This window comes from Neophocaena asiaeorientalis, unplaced genomic scaffold (genome assembly GCF_003031525.2).
Source record: "Neophocaena asiaeorientalis asiaeorientalis breed wild unplaced genomic scaffold, Neophocaena_asiaeorientalis_V1.1 scaffold362, whole genome shotgun sequence".
Lineage (NCBI taxonomy): Eukaryota > Metazoa > Chordata > Mammalia > Artiodactyla > Phocoenidae > Neophocaena > Neophocaena asiaeorientalis.
This window is the reverse complement of record NW_020175700.1, coordinates 1,772,540-1,796,239: the sequence shown is the minus strand read 5'-3', so window position 1 is coordinate 1,796,239 and position 23,700 is coordinate 1,772,540. Positions and strand designations below refer to the sequence as shown.

Sequence of the window (23,700 nt, the reverse complement as noted above, 5' to 3'; positions counted from 1 at the left end):
CACTCTGGTTGTTGTGAAGTGGTTCTCATTATAGTTTTGATTTGTATTTTCCTAATGACTTATAATGGTACCTTTTCATGTGCTTATTGGCCATTCATATAACATCTTTGTAAAATATCTATTCAAATCTTTTGCCTATTTTTTAATTGGGTTATTTGTTGTCTTATTATTGAGTTGTAAGTGTATTCTAGATAAAAGTCCTTTATCAGGTATATGATATATTTGCAAATATTTTGTCCCATTTTGTGGGTTGTCTTTTAGAGCAACGAAAGTTTTTAATTTGATAGAGTCCTATTTATCTATTTTTTTCCTTTTATCCCTTGTGCCTTTGGTGTTGTATCTAAGAATATTTGCTTAACCCAAGTTCATGCATAGTTTTATGTTTTCTGAAAGTTTTATAGTTTTAGCTCTTACTTTTATGTCTGTGATCCAGTTGGAGTCAATTTTTGTATATGGTGTGATGTAAGGCTCTAACTTCATTCTTTTGCATCTGCCTATCCAATTGTTTCAACACCATTTATTGAAAGGACTATTTTTTCCTAATTGATTTATCTTGGCATGCTAGTCAAAAAATAATTGACAGTAAATGTAAGTGTTTATTACTGGATTCTCAATTCTATCCCATTGAACTCTATGTCAGTTCTTATGTCAGCACCACACTCTTTTGACTATTGTAGCTTTGTAGTTTTTTAAAATGGGAAGTGTGATTCCTCCAAGTTTGTTCTTCTTTTTCAAGATCATTTTAGCTATTCTAGGTCTCTTACATTACCATATGAATTTAAGGTCAAATTCTGGGGGGGAAAAGGCAGCTGGAATTTTGATAGAGATTACATTAAATCTATAGATCAATATTTAGGGAGTATTGCTGTTTTAATATTATTAAGGCTTCTAGTCCATGAACATGGAATGTCTCTCCATTTATTTAGATCTTCTTTGACTTCTTTCAGTAATGTTTTCCTGAGTGAAAGTCTTGTACTTTTTTGTTAAATTTATCCTAAGTATTTTATTCTTTTTGATGCTATTGTGAATGAAAATTTTTTCTTAATTTCATTTTCAGATTGACAGAAGTACAATTTTTGTTTCTTTTGTATCCTACAAACTTGCTGAAATTGGTAGTTCTAATAGGGTTTTACTGTTGTTTTTGTTTTGTTTTTTATTTTTTTTTCTGTGTGGATCCCTTAGGATTTTCTACACAGAAGATCATGTCATCTAATAATAAAGTTTTATTTCTTCCTTTCTGATCTGCATACCTTTTATTTCTTTTCCTTGCCTTATTGCACTGGCTAGAACATCCGTTAAAACCTTGAATACAAATGTTGAGAGTAAACATCTTTGCCTTGTTTCCAACCTTAGGAAGAAAGCATGCAAACATTCAGTGTTAAGTGTGATGTTAGCCTTAAATTTTTAAAATCAAGCCTTTTATCAGGTTGAAGAAGTTTTTATCATAAGTGGGTGTTGGATTTTTCCAAATAATTTTTCTGCAGCTATCAAGATGATCATGCAGTTTTTGCCCACTATTCTATTAATAATGATTTCAGATGTTAAACAAACTTTGCATTCCTGGGATGAATCTCCCTCAGTCATAGGGTATAATCCTTTTTATATGTCACTAGATTTCATTTGCTAATATTTTGTTGAGGATTATTTTGTGCCCATATTTATCAAGGGTATTGGTTTGTTGTTTTCATGGGTTATCTTTGTCTGGCTTTGGTACTAGGATAACATGGGCTTCAGTATCAGGATAATACTGGCTTAGTAGAATAAGTTGGAAAGGGTTCCTTCTCTTTTTTCTGATAGAGTTTGCAAAAGGTACACATTATTCTTTTCTTGAAAGGTTTAGTAGGATTCACAAATGAAGCTATCTGGGCCTGGGTTTAACTTTGTATGAATATTTTCAGTTACTAATTTATTTATTTGTTATAATTCTATTCTGATTTTTTATTTCCTTTTCATTCAGTTTTGGTATTTTGTATCTTTATAGGGTGTTTTTCCATTTCACAGCTTTTTGATGCCTCAGCTTACATATTGGCAGAGTTGGTGTTTACCTAGTACACTCTCATACAGTCATAATGGTTGTTATTTCCTAGGAGCCAGTAACCTCCTCAAGCCTCCCTACAGCTCCCCACAAGTCAGCATCCAAAGGTTAACACCTGGAACAGCAGGGGACATTCAGAACCCTGCTCCAGCATAGTTGCCATCTATATGGATTAGTTGGTCCTCCTGCTATACCAGTTATTAAATTTTTGAATATCACCTCTTGGAAATGGAAGACTGAGACCCTGCTTCAGACCTCTACTTCCTTCCACTTTGATCTGGTGCTGATCATGTGCTTCAGCATTCTACTGGGCAGGTCTGGCAGAAGAAATAGTATCAATTGATTGGGTATGTCTGACTGGCAGTTGTAGGCCAGTGGATTGAGAGACCTGGGAAGCCCAGCCCAAGAGGGTAATGTGTGGGCCTGGGCTGATTTCTACTGAAAATTTAAATCCCAGCTATGGCTATTACAAAGAAAAGGAAAGTGACTGATGATAAGCGAGTAGCTCAAAGTAAGTGAACTGAAAAGTGTGTCTTTGTGCTAAAGGTGTTACTATATGGTGCCACACACATTGAAACAGACACATATTTAAAGAAAGGTCACTGATTCAAATGCTTCCAGAAGCCAGGCAGGTATCGATAACATTCCTCATTTCATTGATTCAGAGATGCACATTTCTTTTGGCATCTAAACATCTCTGAAACTGGAATTCATGTTACAACCGATGGTAAGTCATAGTTTAATGGCAGTGTTGTTTCTGTCTTAGTGTTTTAAAATACTAGTGTGTCATAATCAGATGTTTTAGATTAAATTCAGTTCAGGAAATGAGTGGCTAGTGGCATGGGCCAGGAAAATCACATCCTTTTATGTCAGCCTTGCACTTTGAAAGAGAGGTATGGATACAGAGACCTATTCTTCTACAATGAGAAAAACAACAACACAGGAGGTATGACAAATGGGAACTACTTTGTTGCTTCTGTGTCCAGGAATAAATAGAGAGCAGTGGCAACTGGCAAACTAGAGAGTGCATCCTACCTCCAGGGGCCTCTCACCTCCTCCCCCACCTAATTGTTGCCTGTGGTGACATAGGCCCAGTGTTGACAAGTGTTAGGTGTCTTCAAAGGAAGCCAGAAATCTAGAAATCTAGATCTTTATGTGCAACTTCTATTTTTAAATAATGGCTCAACTTTTTAACTGGCCAAAAGGAAAAAAAAGGGAAGTAAAGGGATTAGATCCAACATGTGAGTACTCAGATTATAACCTCTGTTTTAAGGATTCACTATTAAGAGAGACCATGAAACAAACCAAAAGTTGAGAAAAAAAATGAAAAAGAAAAAGAAAAATCAGTTTCAAAGTTTAACACTAGGTTCAGAGGCCCAGAATAGCAAATACTGCAGGACATATTACTTATGTAGCTTTTAGAATTTCACCTCTGCTTCCCCTAAACAGAAGAAAGTGTGGTAAAATCTGGTAAAGATATTGCATTTTCTGATTGTTAAAATGTGATTACTTTAAAATTGCATTCTTAGGTTTACAAAGCAAAAGCATTTGATTCCTACTGTTATAGATTGTGGTCAGTGAAAGGGTGAATGGTGTGGTGGGAAACCACCAAATTATTAGAAGACCAGGGTCCTGATTCTGGCCATGCAACATAGGGCAAGTAATTGAACATCTCTCAGCTTCATTGTCCTCATTTATAAAATAGGGATAATCATACCTGCCTCTGTACCTCACATGGCTATGGTAAGGGCCACATGAGATAAAATATGTGAAAGTATAAAGTGTTATGTAAATATCTGTTCTGGGTATTTCCCACATTACATGAGTAGCTGGGACAGCACAGGTTCTGGAATCTCAGATTCCCCATCCCAAGCTACAGCTGTTTCTCTAGACCACAGCACCTACTGAATTGTTTGTCTCATCTTGCCAATAGGGCAAGAGCTTATTATAAAACAAAAGTCAGCCAACATCTTAGAATTGGAGCCTCTGTACCATGTGGCTTAGGCAAAGCTTAGATGTTGAACCTGAAAGATTCGCTTTTCACATTTTGAAGGGCTACCCAGGAATGAGGGGTTTGCCCGGATTATAGTTCAGGCTCTGTATCTTTCTCATAGTTTGACCTTAGGCTTGTTCCTTCCTGCTATGTTTGATATTTTCATTCTGTATTGCTTTATGAAGAAAAGAAAAGCTCCTACTTCCTTCCTGGTGAAAATGTAAAGCTCTATTTTGGATTATTAAGGAGAGGGCACACTTCAACACTTGCCTGTAGCCATCTCAAATCTTATTTGGAAATAGGCATGGAATAATTTATAATTTTTTAAAGAAAAGGAAAAATTATTAACTTTAAAGGTGTCATTCAGAACTAGTGACCTGTTTCTAACTACTAAATTAGACATTACATATAAACTTTCTTCCATAACCTCAAATTCAATCTGACTGAGACCAAATTGATTGTCTAATCAATAGGATAATTGCTCTCTATCTCGCTACTTCTGTTCATGACATCACCACTTTTAAGGGTTGGTAAACATTTTCTGTGAAGAGACAGACAGTAAATATTTTAGGCCATGAGGGCCATAGGGTTTTTGTTACAACTCTTCACATCTGCTGTTGTATTGTGAAAGCAGCCATAGACAGCATGTAAGTGAATGAACAGGGCTGTGTTCCAATAAAGCTTTAGTTATAAAAACAGACTGGGCAGGATTTGTCCCATTGCCAAAATGTGCCAAGCCCTATTCCAGAGTCTCAGATTGAAAATATCAAGAGTCCATCTTGATTGTCCCCCTTCTTTAATTTTTACATCCAAGTAGCTCTCAAATTACAATAATTATTCCTTTCCGTAATCCCCCTCATCCCTCCCTTCCCTGCGCTTTCCTTCCCCCTGCTACTATGCACCTGAATTCATTCTCTACAATTGCAGTAACATACTCACCCAGTGATTTTTTTCAACTCGTGGTAAGAAGATGGCTTCAGGACCATATTCATTTACTGAAGAAGTATCAGAGTTTCTTGGGGGAAGTTTTAAGAACCATATAGAATATTCTCATTTTATTTTTAGGGAAAATGCCTACTTTGTCAGAATATAAACTATAGAAAGTAAAACTTGATGAAATCTTCTTGAGTGATGGATCATGGTTAAAAATGGTCATGAAACATTGCTCAAATTTAGAAATTCCTGAAGTGTGTAGTGCTTACATTTCGTGATGCTTAATGTGATGTTAGGTGGAGCACAAATACTAAATATTAATATGTATGTTTTTATTTTAAAGTGTATTAGGAGAAAATATAACATCAAACTCATAATGTCACTTATTGTTTATTAAGATGAAACTGAAGCAAGTATTTTAGATTTTAAAAACTGTGCAGATTCAAAGAAAAAGTTAACAATATTGCAGGCAGAATACAGATATGTTAAGGTACTAGAATATGTGAAGTTTGAAAATCACTTTCCCTCCAGTGGTTTCCATTATAATATATTTGTCTACTAATTACAGATCAGTCTCATAGGAGCATTTTCATTTCTCTTTCCTGATGAAAACCTTCAGGGGCTCACCACTACCTGCCAAATAGTCAGTCAAACTATTAGCCTGAGATCAATGTCTTCTAAACATCGCTTCACCCTTCTACTTTTCCTCTACCTCAAGGGTCTCCCAAACAATGCTCAAAATATGGTTGCATAAGATTTAATAGATGCTCTAGAAAAAGAAGATTTCATGGTCAAAAAAGTTAGGGAAAGTGCTACATACTATACCCCTCTGCAGTATATTCACAAGGAATTACACCACATTAAAGCCTTTGAGAAAATGTGAAGAAACCTGTTCATGTTTATCTATTTATTTGATCCTAGAACCCTTCTTTTGTGGAACCAATATTTGTGTTTCCCAGCTTATTTGGTCATCTTTGGCAGTAACCTTTCCTCATAGATTGTGCATTAATGTCTTGTGACTCTAGTGAACTACAGAGATTGGTTTGGAAAATCCTATTCTACATCCATGGCCCCTATAGCCCCCAAACATACCAGCCAAACTGAACCACCAGCAGTTAGTCATATACCCATTTCACTTAACACCCCTGAGCCTTTGCTAATTATTCACTCTACTTGGGATGCTTTCTCTTCTCTGCCCTTGTTCTCTGAAATCTTTTCAATCAAACTAGCTGAGTTGCAGCAACAGAAAATGTTCACATTTCTGGGGTCTTACCACTACCCACTCTTCTAGCATTGCTTATAATAGGAATCCAATAAATATTTGTTGAATGAATAAATAAATGAATGACAATAAGGTGAAATTTTAAATAAGTTATCCATAGTAAATTATAGAAGTGGAGTTTGAAGTATCCACATGGGGAGTAGTGTTAATGGGGAGGGATCTCTGAAAGGCTGATAAATATATATGGTTTTTTAAAACAGCTTTATTAATTGACATAAAAGTGCACAATCTGAAAAACACACATGAATATATATACACACATGAAACTACCACCACAATCAAGAAAATGAACATATCCATCACCCCCCAAAATATCCTCATGCCCCTTTGTAATCTCTCCATCCCACTCCTCCCCACATCTCCTCCTTGCCCCAACACTCCACCATCTCACGCCCTTCAGGTTGAGACAACCACTGATCTAGTCACTAAACACTGATGTTCATTTCCTAGAATTTTATATAAATAGACTCATACGGTATGTACTGTCTTTGGTCTGGCTTCTTGGACTTAGCATAACTTTTTTTTTTTTTGCTGAAAAGAAATCAGGGCAATTTGACACTATCTGTAATATTTTATTTCTTATAAAAGTGTTGGGGCCTAAATGACCAATGTTAAGATTTGACAAAGCTGGGTGGTAGATGCTTTTCAGTATGCTTGCAATTTTGCAGAATTTTTTTTTTTTTTTTTTTTTTGCGGTACACGGGCCTCTCACTGTTGTGGCCTCTCCCATCGTGGAGCACAGGCTCCAGACGTGCAGGCTCAGTGGCCATGGCTCACGGGCCCAGCCGCTCCGCTGCATGTGGGATCTTCCCAGACCGGGGCACGAACCCACGTTCCCTGCACCGGCAGGCGGACTCTCAACCACTGCGCCACCAGGGAAGCCCAGCATAACTATTTTGAGATTCATTCATGTTGTAGCATATCTGTTCCTTTATATTGCTGAGTAATATTTCATTATATAGCTATGCCAGTTTTTTTATCCATTTAACTATTGATGGACATTTGGGTTGTTTCTAGTTTTGGGCTATTAGAAAATTCCTATGAACATTTGTACATAAGTCTTTGTATGGATATATGCTTTCATTTCTTTTGTGTAAATTCCTAGGAGTGAAATGGACAGATCATAACTTACTAAGAAACTGCCAAGCTGTTTACCATAGTGGTTGTACCATTTTACATTCCTACCAACATGTATGAGAGTTCTAGTTGTTCCACCTCCACACCAGCACTTAATACAGACTTTTAAATTTTAGTTATTTTAATTGTTATGAGTAGTATCTCACTGCATTTCCCTAATGACTAGTGATGTTGAGCATCTTTTCGTGTGCCTATTTGTTACTGATATATCTTCTTTGATGAAATAAGTGTTAAAATATTTTGCCTATTTTATAGTGAGCTGTTTGTTTTCTTATTATTGAGTTTTGAGAATTCTTTATATGTTCAAGATATAAGTCCTTTATTAGATACATATTTTGTAAATATTTTCTCCCAGCCCATGACTTGTCTTTTTATCCTCTTCATAGTTTCTATGAAGAGCAGACATTTTTAATTTTTGAAGTCCAATTTGTCATTTTATTCTTTTTATGAATTTTTGTGTGTCATATATATGTAATCTTTGTCTAGTCCAAGGTCACAAAGATTTTCTTATAGAGGTCTATGTTTCATTTTGAGTTAATTCTTGTACATGCTGTAAGGTATGGATCAAAGATTTTTGTTTTGTTTTGTTTTGATTTTACACGTGAACATCCAGTTGTTATAGCACCATTTGTTGAACAGACTATGAATTGCCTTTGCAGCTTTGTCAACAATCAATTGTTTATGTATGCAGGCATCCATTTTTGGACTCTCCATTCTGTTCCATTCATCTATTTGTCTATCTTGACAGCAATACCAAACTGCCTTGGTTACTATAGCTTTATAATAAATCTTGATAAAAGTTGTGTTTGTCCTCTGACTTTGTTCTTTTACAAAGTTGTTTTGAGTGTTCTAGGTCCTTTGAATTTTCATATGAACTTTAGAAATAGTTTGTTGATTTCTATTTAAAAAAAGAAATGCAAGGACTTGGATTGGGAAGGCTTTCAATCTATAGATCAACTTGTGGAGAATTGACATCTTAATAATATTGAGTGTTCCAACCCATGGACATGGTAAATGTTTAAGTCTTCTTTAATTTCTCCCAGCTATGTTTTGAAGTTTTAACTGTGCAAGTCATATTCATCTTTAATTAAATAATGCAGCTTTATTACTTATTTCATATTTTGATGCTATTGCATGTAGTATTGTATTTTCATTTCAATTTGCTAATGTATAGACATATAATTTTTGTATAGTGCTCTTATATTCTATAACCTTGTTCAACTCACTTATTCTAGGAGATTTTCTTCATATTCCATCAGATTTTCTACACAGATGATAATAGAGGTATACTGTCTGTGACTTAAGACAGTTTTACTTTTTCCTTTCTGATTTGGTTGCCTTTTATTTCTTTTTCTTGATTGATTGCACTGGCTAGAACCTCCAGTACAATGTTAAATAGAAGTGTTGAGAGTGAACCTCCTTGTCCTTCCCTTAGGGGAAGAGTCTTCAGTTTTTCACTAATTTAGCTGTAGGTTTTTCACAGGTGCCCTTTATCAGGTTGAGGAAGTACAATTCTATTACTACTTTGTAAGGATTTTTTAAAATCAGAAATGGATATTAGATTTTGTCATGTTCTTTTTGTGTGCTGATCAAGATGATTGTACAGTTTTTCTTTTTTAGTTTATTAATGTTATGAATTACATTGACTGCTTTTTGAATGTTAAACCAATCTTACGTTTCTGAGATAAACTCTACTTGGTCATGATGTATTTTCCTTTTTATTTATCACTGGGTTTAATTTGCTAAAATTTTACTTTAAATTTTTGCATCTATGTTCCTGAGGGCATATTGATCTGAAATTTTCTTTCCTTGTAATATATTTGTCTTGTTTTGATATGAGGGTCTCATAGAATGAGTTAGGAAATATTCTCATTTTCAATTTTCTGAAAGAGGTTGTATGGAATTGGTATTATATCTTCCTTAGATATCTGGTAGAATTTACTGTTGAAGCCATCTAGGCCTAGAGGTTTGTTTTTTTTTTTTTTTTTTTGGCCTAGAGGTTTTTATTTGTTTCTTTTGTTTTGTTTTTTTAAGGTTTTTAAAATACAAATTCAGTTTCTTTAATAGACATAGGGCTAGTCAGGTATATATTTTTTCTTCAGTGAGCTTTAGTATTTTGTGTCTTTAAAGGAATTTTTCCATTCATCTAAGTTGTCAAATTTATTGGCATACATGTTCATAACATTCCCATATTAATCTTTTAACATTTGTAGAATCTGCAGTGATGGTATCTCTCTCATTCATGATATTGGTGATTTGTGTCTTCTTTCCTTTTTTTCTGATTAGTCAGGTTAGAGATTTATCAGCATCATTGGTCTCAGAAAACCAGGTTTTGGTTTCATTGGTTTTTCTCCATTTTTCTACTTTAATTTGTGAATTTAGCTTTATTATTTATTTTATTCTTTTCTTATGCCTACTTTGAGTTTAATTTGCTCTTCCTTTTCTAGTCATTGAAGGTAAAGTTTAAGACCATGATTTTGAGATTTTTTTATTTTACTTTTCTGATACAGGCATTTAATGCTATAAATTTCCCTATAATGCCTGCTTTAGCGGCATTATCCAATTCTTGTATGTTGTCTTTTTATATTCATTCAGTTTAAACTACTTTCAAATATCCTTTTTGATGTCTTCTTTGACCCATGGGGCTTTTTTTTTTTGGAAAAATGTTATTTAGTTTCTAAATATTTGGACATTTTCCAGATATCTTTCTGTTACTGATTTATAACTTAATCCCTTGTGGTCATAGAATGTACTTTGTATGACTTGAATCCTTATAAATTTACTGAAACTTGTTTCATGACCAAGGATAGAATCTGTCTTAGTTAATGCCCATATACACTTGAAAAGAATGGATATTCTATGCTTTTTGGTAGAGTGTTATAGTAAATGCCAAATCAAGTTGGTTGATGATGTAGTTCAAGTCTTCGGTATCCTTTACTGATTTTCTGCCTACTTGGTGTACCAATTATTGACAACAAGGTATTTAAATCTCTGACTATAATTGAGGATTTGATCATTTCTCCTTGCAGTTTCATCAGTTTGGGGTCTTATATATTGAAACTGTTATTAGGTACATTAACACTTGAGATGGTTATGTGCTCTTGAATAATTGACCCTTTATCATAATGAAATGACCTTCCTTAAGGTAATATTCTTTACTGTAAAATCTACTTTGATATTAATATAGATACTCCAAGTTTGTTTCTAATTAATTTTAGAATATTATTTTCCATTCTTTTACTTCTAATCTTAGTGTCTCTGAATTTCTTATAGGCAACATATTGTTGGGTTTTGCATTTTTATCCAATCTGTCAATGTCTTTCTCTTAATTGGGGTGTTTAGATCATTTACATTTAATGTTGTTATTGTTATAGTTAGATTTAAGTCTATCATACCTTGCTATTTATTGGCTATTTGTCCTAGCTGTTCTTTGTTCCCTTTCCCCTCTTTTTTCTATTGGATTATTTTTATGACTATATTATTATCTCCTTTGTTGGCTTGTTACCTGTAAATCATTATTTTAATTTAATAGTTGCTATAGTGTTTATACTATACATTTTTAACTTATCTCAGTCTACCTTCAAGTAATATACCATTACACATACAGTATAAGAACTTCACAGTTCCATCCGCCCCTCTTAGTCTTTATACAACTTTGGTCATACATTTCACACACACACACACACACACACACACACACATATATATATATATATATATATATATATACACACACACATATATATATGTTATAAGCCCCATGGTACATTTTTTTGTTTAAATAGTTGATTATCTTTTTATTTTTCATTAACATCTTTATTGGAGTATAATTGCTTTACAATGGTGTGTTAGTTTCTGCTTTATAACAAAGTGAATCAGCTATACATATAAATATATAACCATGTCTCCTCCCTCTTGCGTCTCGCTCCCACACTCCCTATCCCACCCCTCTAGGTGGTCACAAAGCATCGAGCTGATATCCCTGTGCTATGCAGCTGTTTCCCACTAGCTATCTGTTTTACATTTAGTAGTGTATATATGTCCATGCGACTTTATCACTTCGTCCCAGCTTACCCTTCACACTCCCCATGTACTCAAATCCATTCTCTACATCTGTGTCTTTATTCCCGTCCTGCCCCTAGGTTCTTCAGAACCACTTTTTTTTTTAAGATTCCATATATATGTGTTAGCATACGGTATTTGTTTTTCTCTTTCTGACTTACTTCACTCTGTATGACAGACTCTAGGTCCATCCACCTCACTACAAATAACTCAATTTCATTTGTTTTTATGGCTGAGTAATATTCCATTGTATATATGTACCACATGTTCTTTATCCATTCATCTGTGGATGGACACTTAGGTTGCTTCCATGTCCTGGCTATTGTAAATAGAGCTGCAATGAACATTGTGGTACATGACTCTCTTTGAATTATAGTTTTCTCAGGGTATATGCCCAGTAGTGGGATTGCTGAGTCATATGGTAGTTCTACTTTTAGTGTTTTGAGGAACCTCCATACTGTTCTCCATAGTGACTGTATCAATTTACATTCCCACCAACAGTGCAAGAGGGTTCCCTTTACTCCACACCCTCTCCAGCATTTGTTGTTTGTAGATATTTTTGATGATGGCCATTCTGACTGGTGTGAGGTGATACCTCACTGTACTTTTGATTTTCATTTCTCTAATGATTAGTAATGTTGAGCAGCCTTTCATGTGTTTGTTGGCAATCTGTATATCTTCTTTGGAGAAATGTCTATTTAGATCTTCTGCCCATTTTTGGATTGGGTTGTTTAATTTTTTTATATTGAGCTGCATGAGCTGTGTGTAAATTTTTGAGATTAATTTTTTGTCAGTTGCTTCACTTGCAAATATTTTCTCCCATTCTGAGGGTTGTCTTTTCATCTCGTTTATGGTTTCCTTTGCTGTGCAAAGCTTTTAAGTTTCATTAGGTTCCATTTGTTTATTTTTGTTCTTATTTCCATTTCTCTAGGAGGTGGGTCAAAAAGGATCTTGCTGTGATTTATGTCATAGAGTATTCTGCCTATGTTTTCCTCTAAGAGTTTGATAGTGTCTGGCCTTACATTTAGGTCTTTAATCAATTTTGACTTTATTTTTGTGTATGGTGTTAAGAATGGTTCTAATATCATTCTTTTGCACATAGCTGTCCAGTTTTTCCAGCACCACTTATTGAAGAGGCTCTCTCTTTTCTCCATGGTATATTCTTCCCTCCTTATCAAAAGAAAGGTGACCATATTTGTGTGGGTTTATCTCTGAGCTTTCTATCTTTTTCCATCGATGTATATTTCTGTTTTTGTGCCAATACCATACTGTCTTGATTACTGTAGCTTTGCAGTAGTCTGAAGTCCGGGAGTCTGATTCCTCCAGCTCCATTTTTCTTTCTCAAGATTGCTTTGGCTGTTTGGGGTCTTTTGTGTTTCCATACAAATTGTGAAATTTTTTGTTCTAGTTCTGTGGAAAATGCCATTGGTAGTTTGATAGGGATTCAATTGAATCTGTAGATTGCTTTGGGTAGTATAGTCATTTTCACAATGCTGATTCTTCCAATCCAAGAACACGGTATATGTCTCCATGTGTTTGTAACGTCTTTAATTTCTTTCATCAGTGTCTTATAGTTTTCTGCGTACAGGTCTTTTTTCTCCTTAGGTAGGTTTATTCCTAGGTATTTTATTCTTTTTGTTGCAACGTTAAATGGGAGATTTTCGTTAATTTCTCTTTCAGATTTTTCAGTGTATAAAATCTTAGTGTATAAGAATGCAAGAGATTTCTGTGCATTAATTTTGTATCCTGCTACTTTACCAAATTCATTGATTACCTCTAGTAGTTTTCTGGTAGCATCTTTACGATTCTCTATGTACAGTATCATGTCATCTGCAAACAGTGACAGCTTTACTTCTTTTCCGATTTGGATTCCTTTTACTTCTTTTTCTTCTCTGATTGCTGTGGCTAAAACTTCCAAAACTATGTTGAATAATAGTTGTGAGAGTGGACATCCTTGTCTTGTTCCTGATCTTAGTGGAAATGGTTTCAGTTTTTCACCATTGAGAACGATGTTGACTTTGGGTTTCTCATATATGGCCTTTATTATGTTGAGGTAAGTTCCCACTATGCCTACTTTCTAGAGGGTTTTTATCATAAATGGGTGTTGAATTTTGTCAAAGCTTTTTAGCATCTATTGAGATGATCATATGGTTTTTCTCCTTCAGTTTGTTAATATGATTCATCACATTGATTGATTTGCGTATATTGAAGAATCTTTGCATTGCTGGGATAAACCTCACTTGATCATGGTGTATGACCCTTTTAATGTGCTGTTGGATTCTGTTTGCTAGTATTTTGTTGAGGATTTTTGCATCTATGTTCATCAGTGATATTGGCCTGTAGTTTTCTTTCTTTGTGGCATCTTTGTCTGGTTTTGGTATCAGGGTGATGGTGGCCTCAGAATGAGTTTGGGAGTGTTCCGCCCTCTGCTATATTTTGGAAGAGCTTGAGAAGGTTGGGTGTTAACCTTCCTCTAAATGTTTGATAGAATTCACCTGTGAAGCCATCTGGTCCTTGGCTTTTGTTCGTTGGAAGATTTTTAATCCCAGTCTCAATATCAGTGCTTGTGATTAGTCTGTGTAGAACCAGCTTTTAGTTTTATTGATGTTTGCTATCATTTCCTTCATTTCTTTTTAAATTTATTTCTGATCTGATATTTATTATTTCTTTCCTTCTGCTAACTTTGGGGGTTTTTTGTTCTTCTTTCTCTAATTGATTTAGGTGTAAGTTTAGGTTGTTTATTTGAGATGTTTCTTGTTTCTTGAGGTAGGATTGTATTGCTATAAACTTCCCTCTTAGAACTGCTTTTGCTGCATCCCATAGGTTTTGGGTCATCCTATTTTCATTGTCATTTGCTTCTAGCTATTTTTTTATTTCCTCTTTGATTTCTTGGTTATTTAATAGTGTGTTGTTTAGCCTCCATGTGTTTGTATTTTTAACATATTTTTTCCTGTAATTTATATCTAGTCTCAGAGCATTGTGGTTGGAAAAGATACTTGATACATTTTCAATTTTCTTAAATTTACCAAGGCTTGATTTGTGACCCAAGATATGATCTATCCTGGAGAATGTTTCATGAGCACTTGAGAAGAAAATGTGTTCTGTTGTTTTTGGATGGAATGTCCTATAAATATCAATTAAGTCCATCTTGTTTAATGTATCACTTAAAGCTTGTGTTTCCTTATTTATTTTCATTTTTGATCATCTGTCAATTGGTGAAAGTCGGGTGTTAAAGTCCCCTACTATGATTGTGTTACTGTCAATTTCCCCTTTTATGGCAGTTAGCATTTGCCTTATGTATTGAGGTGCTCCTATGTTGGGTGCATAAATATTTACAATTGTTATATCTTCTTCTTGGATTGATCCTTTGATCATTAGGTAGTGTCCTTCTTTGGCTCTTGTAATAGTCTTTATTTTAAAGTCTACTTTGTCTAATATGAGAATTGCTACTCCAACTTTCTTTTGATTTCCATTTGTATGGAATTTCTTTTTCCATCCCCTCACTTTCAGTCTATGTGTCCCTTGGTCTGAAGTGGGTCTCTTGCAAACAGCATATATATGGGTCTTGTTTTTGTATCCATTCAGCCAATCTTGGTTGGAGCATTTAATCCATTTACATTTAAGGTAGTTATCGATATGTATGTTCCTATAACCATTTTCTTAATTGTTTTGGGTTTTTTATTGTAGGTCTTTTCCTTCTCTTGTGTTTCCTGCCTAGAGAAGTTCCTTTAGCATTTGTTGTAAAGCTGGTCTGGTAGTGCTGAATTCTCTTAGCTTTTGCTTGTCTGTAAAGGTTTTAATTTCTCCGTCAAACCTGAATGAGATCCTTGCTGGGTAGAGTAATCTTGGTTGTAGGTTTTTCCCTTTCATCACTTTAAATATGTCCTGCCACTCCCTTCTGGCTTGCAGAGTTTCTGCTGAAAGATCAGCTGTTAACCTTATAGGGATTCCCTTGTATGTTATTTGTTGTTTTTCCCTTGCTGCTTTTAATATTTTTTCTTTGTGTTTAATTTTTGCTAGTTTGATTAATATGTGTCTTGGTGTGTTTCTCCTTGGATTTATCCTGTATGGGGCTCTCTGTGCTTCCTGGACATAATTGACTATTTCCTTTTCCATATTAAGGAAGTTTTCAACTATAATCTCTTCAAATATTTTCTCAGTCCTTTTCTTTTTCTCTTCTTCTTCTGGGACCCCTATAATTCGAATGTTGGTGCATTTAATGTCGTCCCAGAGGTCTCTGAGACTGTCCTCAGTTCTTTTCATTCGTTTTTCTTTTTTCTGCTCTGTGCTAGTTATTTCCACTATTTTATCTTCCAGGTCACTTATCTGTTCTTCTGCCTCAGTTATTCTGCTATTGGTTCCCTCTAGGGCATATTTAATTTCATTTATTGTGTTGTTCATCATTGTTTGTTTGCTCTTTAGTTATTCTAGGTCCTTGTTAAACATTTCTTGTATTTTCTCCATTTTGTTTCCAAGATTTTGGATCATCTTTGCTCTCATTGCTCTGAATTCTTTTTCAGGTAGACTGCCTATTTACTCTTCATTTGTTTGGTCTGGTGAGTTTTTACACTGCTCCTTCATCTGCTGTGTGTTTCTCTGTCTTCTCATTTTGCTTAACTTACTGTGTTTGGGGTCTCCTTCTCACAGGCTGCAGGTTCATAATTCCTATTGTTTTTGGTGTCTGCCCCCAGTGGCTAAGTTTCGTTCAGTGGGTTGTGTAGGCTTCCTGGTGGAGGGTACTAGTGCCTGTGTTCTGGTGGATGAGGCTAGATCTTGTATTTCTGGTGGGCAGGACCACGTCTGGTGGTGTGTTTTGGGGTGTCTGTGGCCTTATTATTATTTTAGGCAGCCTCTCTGCTAATGGGTGGGATTGTGTTCCTGTCCTGCTAGTTGTTTGGCATAGGGTGTCCAGCACTGTAGCTTGCTGGTTGTTGATTGCAGCTGGGTCTTAGCATTGAGATGGAGATCCATGAGAGAGCTTTTGCCATTTGATATTACGTGGAACCAGGAGGTCTCTGGTGGACCAGTACCCTGAACTCAGCTCTCCCAGCTTAGAGGCTCAGGCCTGACACCCCACTGGAGCACCAAGACCCTGTCAGCCACAAGTCTCAGAAGAAAAGGGAGGAAAAAAGAAAGAAAGAGAGAGAGGGAGGAAGGAAGGATGGAAGGAAGGACAGAAAGTTATTAAAATAATTTTTTTAATTATTAAAATTTTTTAAAAAGGAAGAAAGAAAGAAGAGAGCAACCAAACCAAAAAGCAAATCCACCAATGATAACAAGCACTAAAAACTATACTAAAAAAACAAACCAAACAAAAAAGAACCAGACAGGCAGAACTGTAGGACAAATGGTGAAAGCAAAGCTATACAAACAAAATCACACAAAGAAGCATACACATACACACTCACAAAAAGAGAAAAATGGAGAAAAAAAATATATATATATAAAAGAAAGAGAGCAATCAAATCAATAAACAAATCTACTAATGATAATAAACTCTAAATACTAAACTACAATAAACCTAAAACCAGAAACAAATTAGATGCAGAAAGCAAACCCCAAGTCTACAGTTGCTCCCAAAGTCCACTGCCTCAAGTTTGGGATGATTCCTTGTCTATTCAGGTATTCCACAGATGCAGGGTACATCAAGTTGATTGTGGAGATTTACTCCACTGCTCCTGAGGCTGCTGGGAGAAATTTCCCTTTCTCTTCTTTGTTCACACAGCTCCTGGGGTTCACCTTTGGATTTGGCCCCACCTCTGCGTGTAGGTCGCCTGAGGGCATCTCTTCTTCCCCCAGATAGGATGGGGTTAAAGGAGCAGCTGATTAGGGGACTCTGGCTCACTAGGCCTGGGGGAGGGAGGTGTACGGAATGCGGGGCGAGCCTGTGGTGGCAGAGACCAGCGTGACTTTGCAACAGCCTGAGGCATGCTGTGTGTTCTCCCAGGGAAGTTGTCCCTGGATCACGGGACCCTGGCAGTGGTGGGCTGCACAGGCTCTGGGGAGGGGAGGTGTGGTTAGTGACCTGTGCTTGCACACAGGCTTCTTGGTGGCTACAGCAGCAGCCTTAGCTTCTCATGCCAGTCTCTGATGTCCACACTGATAGCCGCAGCTCGCACCCATCTCTGGAGCTCATTTAGGCGGTGCTCTGAATCCCTTCTCCTCGTGCACCCCGAAACAATGGTCTCTTGCCTCTTAGGCAGGTCCAGACTTTTTCCTGGACTCCCTCCCGGCTAGCTGTGGCATACTAGCCCCCCTTCAGACTGTGTTCATGCAGCCAACCCCCGTCCTCTCCCTGGGATCTGACCTCCAAAGCCAGAGCCTCAGCTCCAAGCCCCCACCAGCCCTGGCGGGTGAGCAGACAAGCCTCTCGGGCTGGTGAGTGCTGGTCCACACCAATCCTCTGGGCGGGAATCTCTCCGCTTTGCCCTCTGCACCCCTGTTGCTGCGCTCTCCTCCATGGCTCCAAAGCTTCCCCCCCACACCCCGCGTCTCTACCAGTGAAGGGGCTTCCTAGTGTGTGGAAACTCTTCTTCCTTCACAGCTCCCTCCCAGAGGTGCAGGTCCCATCCCTATTCTTTTGTCTCTGTTTTCTCTTTCTTCTTTTGCCTTACTCAGGTACGTGGGAATTTTCTTGCCTTTTGGGAAGTCCGGGGTCTTCTGTCAGCATTCAGTAGGTGTTCTCTAAGAGTTGCTCCACATGTAGATGTATTTCTGATGTATTTGTGGGGAGGAAGGATGATCTCCATGTCTTACTCCTCTGCCCAATTATCTTTTAAAGAGATTTAAATAATATGAAAATATATGAAATATGAAAATATATGAAATAATATGAAAATATGTCTTACATATTTGCCCATGTAAGTATCTTTTTCATTGTTCTTAATTCCTTTGTGTAGATCTATATTTCCATTTGTTATCATTTTTCTTCCTTTTGAAAGACTTCACTTAATATTTCTTGGGAACATTGGTGTGCAAATCTGCTGGTGATGACTTTTTTTTAATTAATTTATTTATTTTGACTGCATTGGGTCTTTGTTGCTGTGGGTGGGCTTTCTCTAGTTGCGGCTAATGGGGGCTACTCTTCATTGTAGTGTGTGGGCTTCTCATTGCAGTGGCTTCTCTTGGTGTGGAGCACAGGCTTTCTGTGTGCAGGCTTCAGTAGTTGTGGCACGCAGGCTCAGTAGTTGTGGCTCATGGGCTCTAGAGCACAGGCTCAGTAGTTGTGGCGCATGGGCTTAGTTGCTCTGCAGCATGTGGGATCTTCCTGGACCAGGGCTTGAACCTGTGTCCCTGCATTGGCAGGAGGATTCTTAACCACTGCGCCACCAGGGAAGTCCCACTGGTGATGATTTCTTTCAGATTTTGATCTTGAAAGATATTTTCACTGGTACGGAATTCTAGCTTGACAATTTTTTTTCGGTCCATACTTTAAATATGGTTCTTCACTGTCTTCTCATGTGCTTTATTTCCTCCCAGAAACCTGCTATCATCATCTTTCTTTTTAGTACTAATATGTCCGTTTTTCTGACTACTTTTAATATTTTCTCTTTATCATGGTTTTGAGCAATTTGGTTATGATGTATCTTGGTGTAGTTTCCTTTATGCTTCTTGTGTTTAGTTTTCATTTAGCTTCTTGAATCTCTGGGTTTTTACTTTTCCTCAAATTTGGAAAAATTTTGGCCGTTATTTCTTCAAACACTTTTTTTTGTCCCCACTACAATCTGCTTTCCTTTAGGGACTCAAATTATGTGTGTATTAGGCAATTTGAAGTTGTTTCACAGCTCACTGATTTTTTAAAAGATTGTTTCTATTGCTGTGTCTGCAAGTTCATGCATCTTTTCATCTGTAATATCTAATCTCTCATTAATCTGTCTAGTGTATTTTTCATCTCACGTATAATTTTCTTATCTAGAAGTTCATTTTGGGTCTTTTTATAGTCTGTGTCTCTAGTTAACTTCTTAAACATATGGAATACAATTATAATAACCTTTAATATCCTTCTCTGCTAACTTAATATCTGGGTCAGTTCTGGGTCAGTTTTGACTGATTATTCTTCTCATTATGGGCCATGTTTTCTTGCCTATTTACATGCCTGGTGATCTTTCTTTGGACGTCAGATTATATGAATTTTACCTTGTTTAATGCTGGCTATTTTTGCATTCCTATGAACATCCTTGAGTTTTGTCCTCTGATACAGTTAAGTTACTTGGAAACAGTTTTATTCTTTTAGGTCTTACTTTCATGGTTTGTTAAGTGGATCTAAGCAGGGTTCACTCTAGGGCTAATCCCCATTACTGAGACAAAACCCTTGTGACAATTTTACGGTGTACCTCATGAATTACGAGTTTTTCCAGTCTGGTCAGTGAGAACAGGCACCAGCCTTGGTGAGCACCAGACAGAGGAGTCTTTCTCCAGACTCAAGTAGTTTTCTTACACACATGCTGGTCAGTATTCTCTCCCCATACTTGAGGGGTGCTAATCTCTGGGGTCCTCTCTGTGCAGCTCTATCCTCTCTAGTAATCTGTCCTGTGAACTCCAGCCACCTTGGTCTCCCCAGATGCTCTACTCTATTTCCTCAACTCAGATAGTCCAACTTGCATGTTCTAGAAACTTTTTCAAAGCAATAACCTGGGACAATCATGGGTCTCACTTTGTTTCTTTCTTCCATTTCTCAAGTCTGTTGTCCTGTCTCTTGAAAACCATTGTTTCATACCTTTTTTGCCTATGGGTTGTTTTTTGTTGTTGTTGTTTGTTAATTGGTTGGTGACTTCGGGCAAGAGGATAAATCTCATCCCTATTACTCCATCTTGTCTGGAAGTGAAAGTTTAACATGTCATTTTTTCCTGTTTTCAAGGTCACGGGATTCAACAGATCTAATCTGAGCTCTTTGAGAACTGTTTAGGCTCAGCTGATTCCTACTTATATGTGTACATATGCATATATACCATATATAATATATAGATACATATATAATATATAAAATATATCAGTATGTGTGTATACACATACATATATATACATATGATATAGAGTGAGAACAAAGAATGTTTGGTCTAGTTAAAACTTGAAATCAGTCTGAAAGAAGTTAGTACTAGCCACTAGGATCTTTTTGGATAGAATGCTACTTATTTCAAAGAAGTCATGAGTATAGTGTTGAAAGTTTCTTAGATTCTAGTCTCAATTTCTAGAAAAAAATGTGTATTTCTAAAAGTAACTATGGAAATTATCATTAACACCTTCATTTCCTTATTTAAAAATTAGAGGATAATGTATATAAAAATATGCAAGAATCAGAGGAAACTCACATATCCAACCACCTGGATGAAATTGTTGCTGCCGTCAGCATAACACCTAGAAAAATGCTCCAAAACAAGCTGCCTCAGACAGCACTGTTTCAGCCTCCTCACGAGAAACTCCACCTCTGTGAAGAGAAAGCAAAGTCTTATTCTAGCAGTCATGAGGTAAGGAGCCTTTCTTTTTATACCTGTACTCTGGTAATTGAGAAGTAGGATACTTTAGGTTGCATTCCTACTCTCAGGAGTTTGGTACAAGAGAAAATATGACAGTGCCTTTTTCATAGTATGAGTGGGTGTAGTACCTCAGGACTCCAAGCCCAGCACTTGGCACAGTCAACATTATGTTTGCTGAATGAGTGCACAAATGAAGAAACAAGTTTTCCCTGACCTCTGGCAAGTGTACAGTAGACTGACTGGTTGTGATTTGACCTACTACAGTCTTTTTCCATCAGTCAGTAAATATTTATTGAGCTCCTCCTGTGTGCCAGGTCTAGGCACTGGAATACAGGACAAAGCAGATGAAGTTTCTGCTCTCATGGAGCTTATATTTCTTAGGTTCCTAATCTTGTTCTCCGCATACTTCTTTCCCATCTCTCTTCAAAGTTTTATTCATTTACTCATTCATTCAATGTGTATTTCTCTACCACCTCTTATGTGTCAGACCCTATTTGTCCATTTATTCACAAAAATTTACTGTATGCCTAATGTGTGCCAGGTGCTGTGCAAGTGCTGGGGGCACAGATGGGAAAGCTACAGCCTCTGCCTCAGAGGGATTCATGGTCTGGTTGGGGAGATAGATGGATAATGGTAATCAGCATAAGTTCTGTGACAAACACAAGCTTAGGTGGTATAGATGCAAAGCATGGGGAGTGAGGGGAGGAGGGATGGGCTGGAGTTGGAGGAGGGACAGCACTTAAGGCATGCTTCTTGGGATGGGAGTTATTTGGACTGCACTGATAACAGTACTTAGGAGCTGGCCCCAGGTAGGAGAGAGGACAATAACGTTCTGGACAGAGGTGGCAGATGGGTCTGAGGGTGCACAGGCTGCTTGGGGAACTATATGGAACTATCTGGGATGGAGGCTTTAGTTACACAGGGCAGCAAATGAGGTTGGATTTTGGACGGGAGCTGGGACCAGAAGGTGTTCAACACCCAGGAAAAGTTTAGATTTTCTTCTCAGGGTGCTGGAGACTGTCATAGGATTATAAGCAGAAGAGACTGTCATAGGATTATAAGCAGAAGAGGGCCATGAGCAAGTCTGAGTGTCTGGAATGATCCCTCAGACCTCAGATAACTGGGTGGTGGAGGAAGAGAAGGGAGGTAAACTGGAGGAGGAGGGCCATTTTGCAGGATATTTGCAATAATCCTGGCAAGGGCCTGATATATGGCAGAGTCACTAGAAATGCTGAGACCTTTTTTTTTTATTTGAAGTATAGTTGATTTACAATGATGTATTAACTTCTGCTATACAGCAAAGTGATTCAGTTATTCATATATATACATTCTTTTTTTAATATTCTTTTCCATTATGGTTTATCATAGGATATTGATTATAGTTCTCTGTGTTATACAGTAGGACCTTGTTTTTTATATTATATGTATTCTATATATATATATAAATATATATACATTCTATACATATTAGTTTGCATCTGCTAATCCCAAACTCCCAGTCCATCCCTCCCCCAATCCCCTTCCCCTTGGCAACCACCTGTCTGTTCTCTATGTCTGTGATTCTGTTTCTGTTTCATAGATAGGTTCATTTGTGTCATATTTTAGAATCCACACATAAGTGATATCATATGGTATTTGTCTTTCTCTTTCTGACTTACTTCACTTAGTATGATAATCTCTAGTTGCAAAATGCTGAGATCTTTTGATAAGAATTTGGAAATATGAATCAATGAAACCTGGTAACTGGAGGGGACATAGGGGTTGGAGAGGCAAGAGTGAGCCAGAGAGGGGTGTGTGCAATTCCTGACTTAGGGCTCAGCCAGCCTGGGTGACCCAAGGCTTGTCAGAGCCCTTTGTTATTGTAATGAATACAGGAAGAAGAGCAAGATTATGGAGAGAAGGTGTGAATTCAGTTTTGAAGGTGTGCTTATTCATTATGCAGCAGATATTTATTTAGTACCTACTATGTGCCAGGCTGGGTGCTATGTCAGCCTCAGCTGGCAGCCTTTCTCAACCAGAGGTCTGCAAGAGAACTAAGCCTTAATGCCCTAAGGCATTTGGTGTATATATATATATACACACATATATATATAATTATTAATTTGTATTGGAGTATGGCTGCTTTGCAATGTTTTGTTAGCCTCCACTGCACAACAAAATGAATCAGCCATACATGTACAGATATCCCCTCCCTTTTGGACTTCCCTCCCATTTAGGTTACCACAGTGCATAGGTAGAGTTCCCTGTGCTATACAGTATGTTCCCATCAGTTGTCTATTTTGTACATAGTATCAATACTGTATATGTGTCAATCCCAGTCTCCCAATTCCTCCCACCCCATCCCTTTCCCCCTTGGTATCCATACATTTGTTTTCTATGTTTCTGCCTCTATTTCTGCTTTGCAAATAAGATCATCTATACCATTTTTCTAGATTCCACATATATGTGTTATTATATGATATTTGCTTTTCTCTTTCTGACTTACTTCATTCTGTATGACACTCTCTACGTCCATCCATGTATCTACAAATGACCCAATTTTATTCCTTTTTATGGCTGAGTAATATTCCATTGTATATATGTGCCACATCTTCTTTATCCATTTGCTGGATAAAGAAGATAGACATTTAGGTTGTTGATAGACATTTAGGTTGCTTCCATGTCCTGGCTATTGTAAATAGTGCTGCTATGAACATTGGGGTGCATGTGTTTTCTTGAATTATGGTTTTCTCTGGGTATATGCCCAGTAGTGGGATTGTTGGGTCATATGGTAGTTCTATTTTTA

At 36.9% G+C, this 23,700-nt stretch overlaps 1 protein-coding gene across 3 annotated transcripts in view; it reads left to right on the top strand.

Annotated features, from left to right (window-relative positions):
* The window catches only part of TTC23 (tetratricopeptide repeat domain 23), a 110,926-nt gene that overhangs the window by 11,104 nt on the left and 76,122 nt on the right, over positions 1–23,700 (top strand). For all 3 annotated transcript variants that reach the window (XM_024732067.1, XM_024732068.1, XM_024732069.1), the window contains one exon: positions 20,707–20,906. In XM_024732067.1, the coding sequence (XP_024587835.1) occupies positions 20,727–20,906 (180 nt within the window). In that variant the 5' untranslated portion in view covers positions 20,707–20,726. The remainder of the gene's footprint in view (positions 1–20,706; positions 20,907–23,700) is intronic.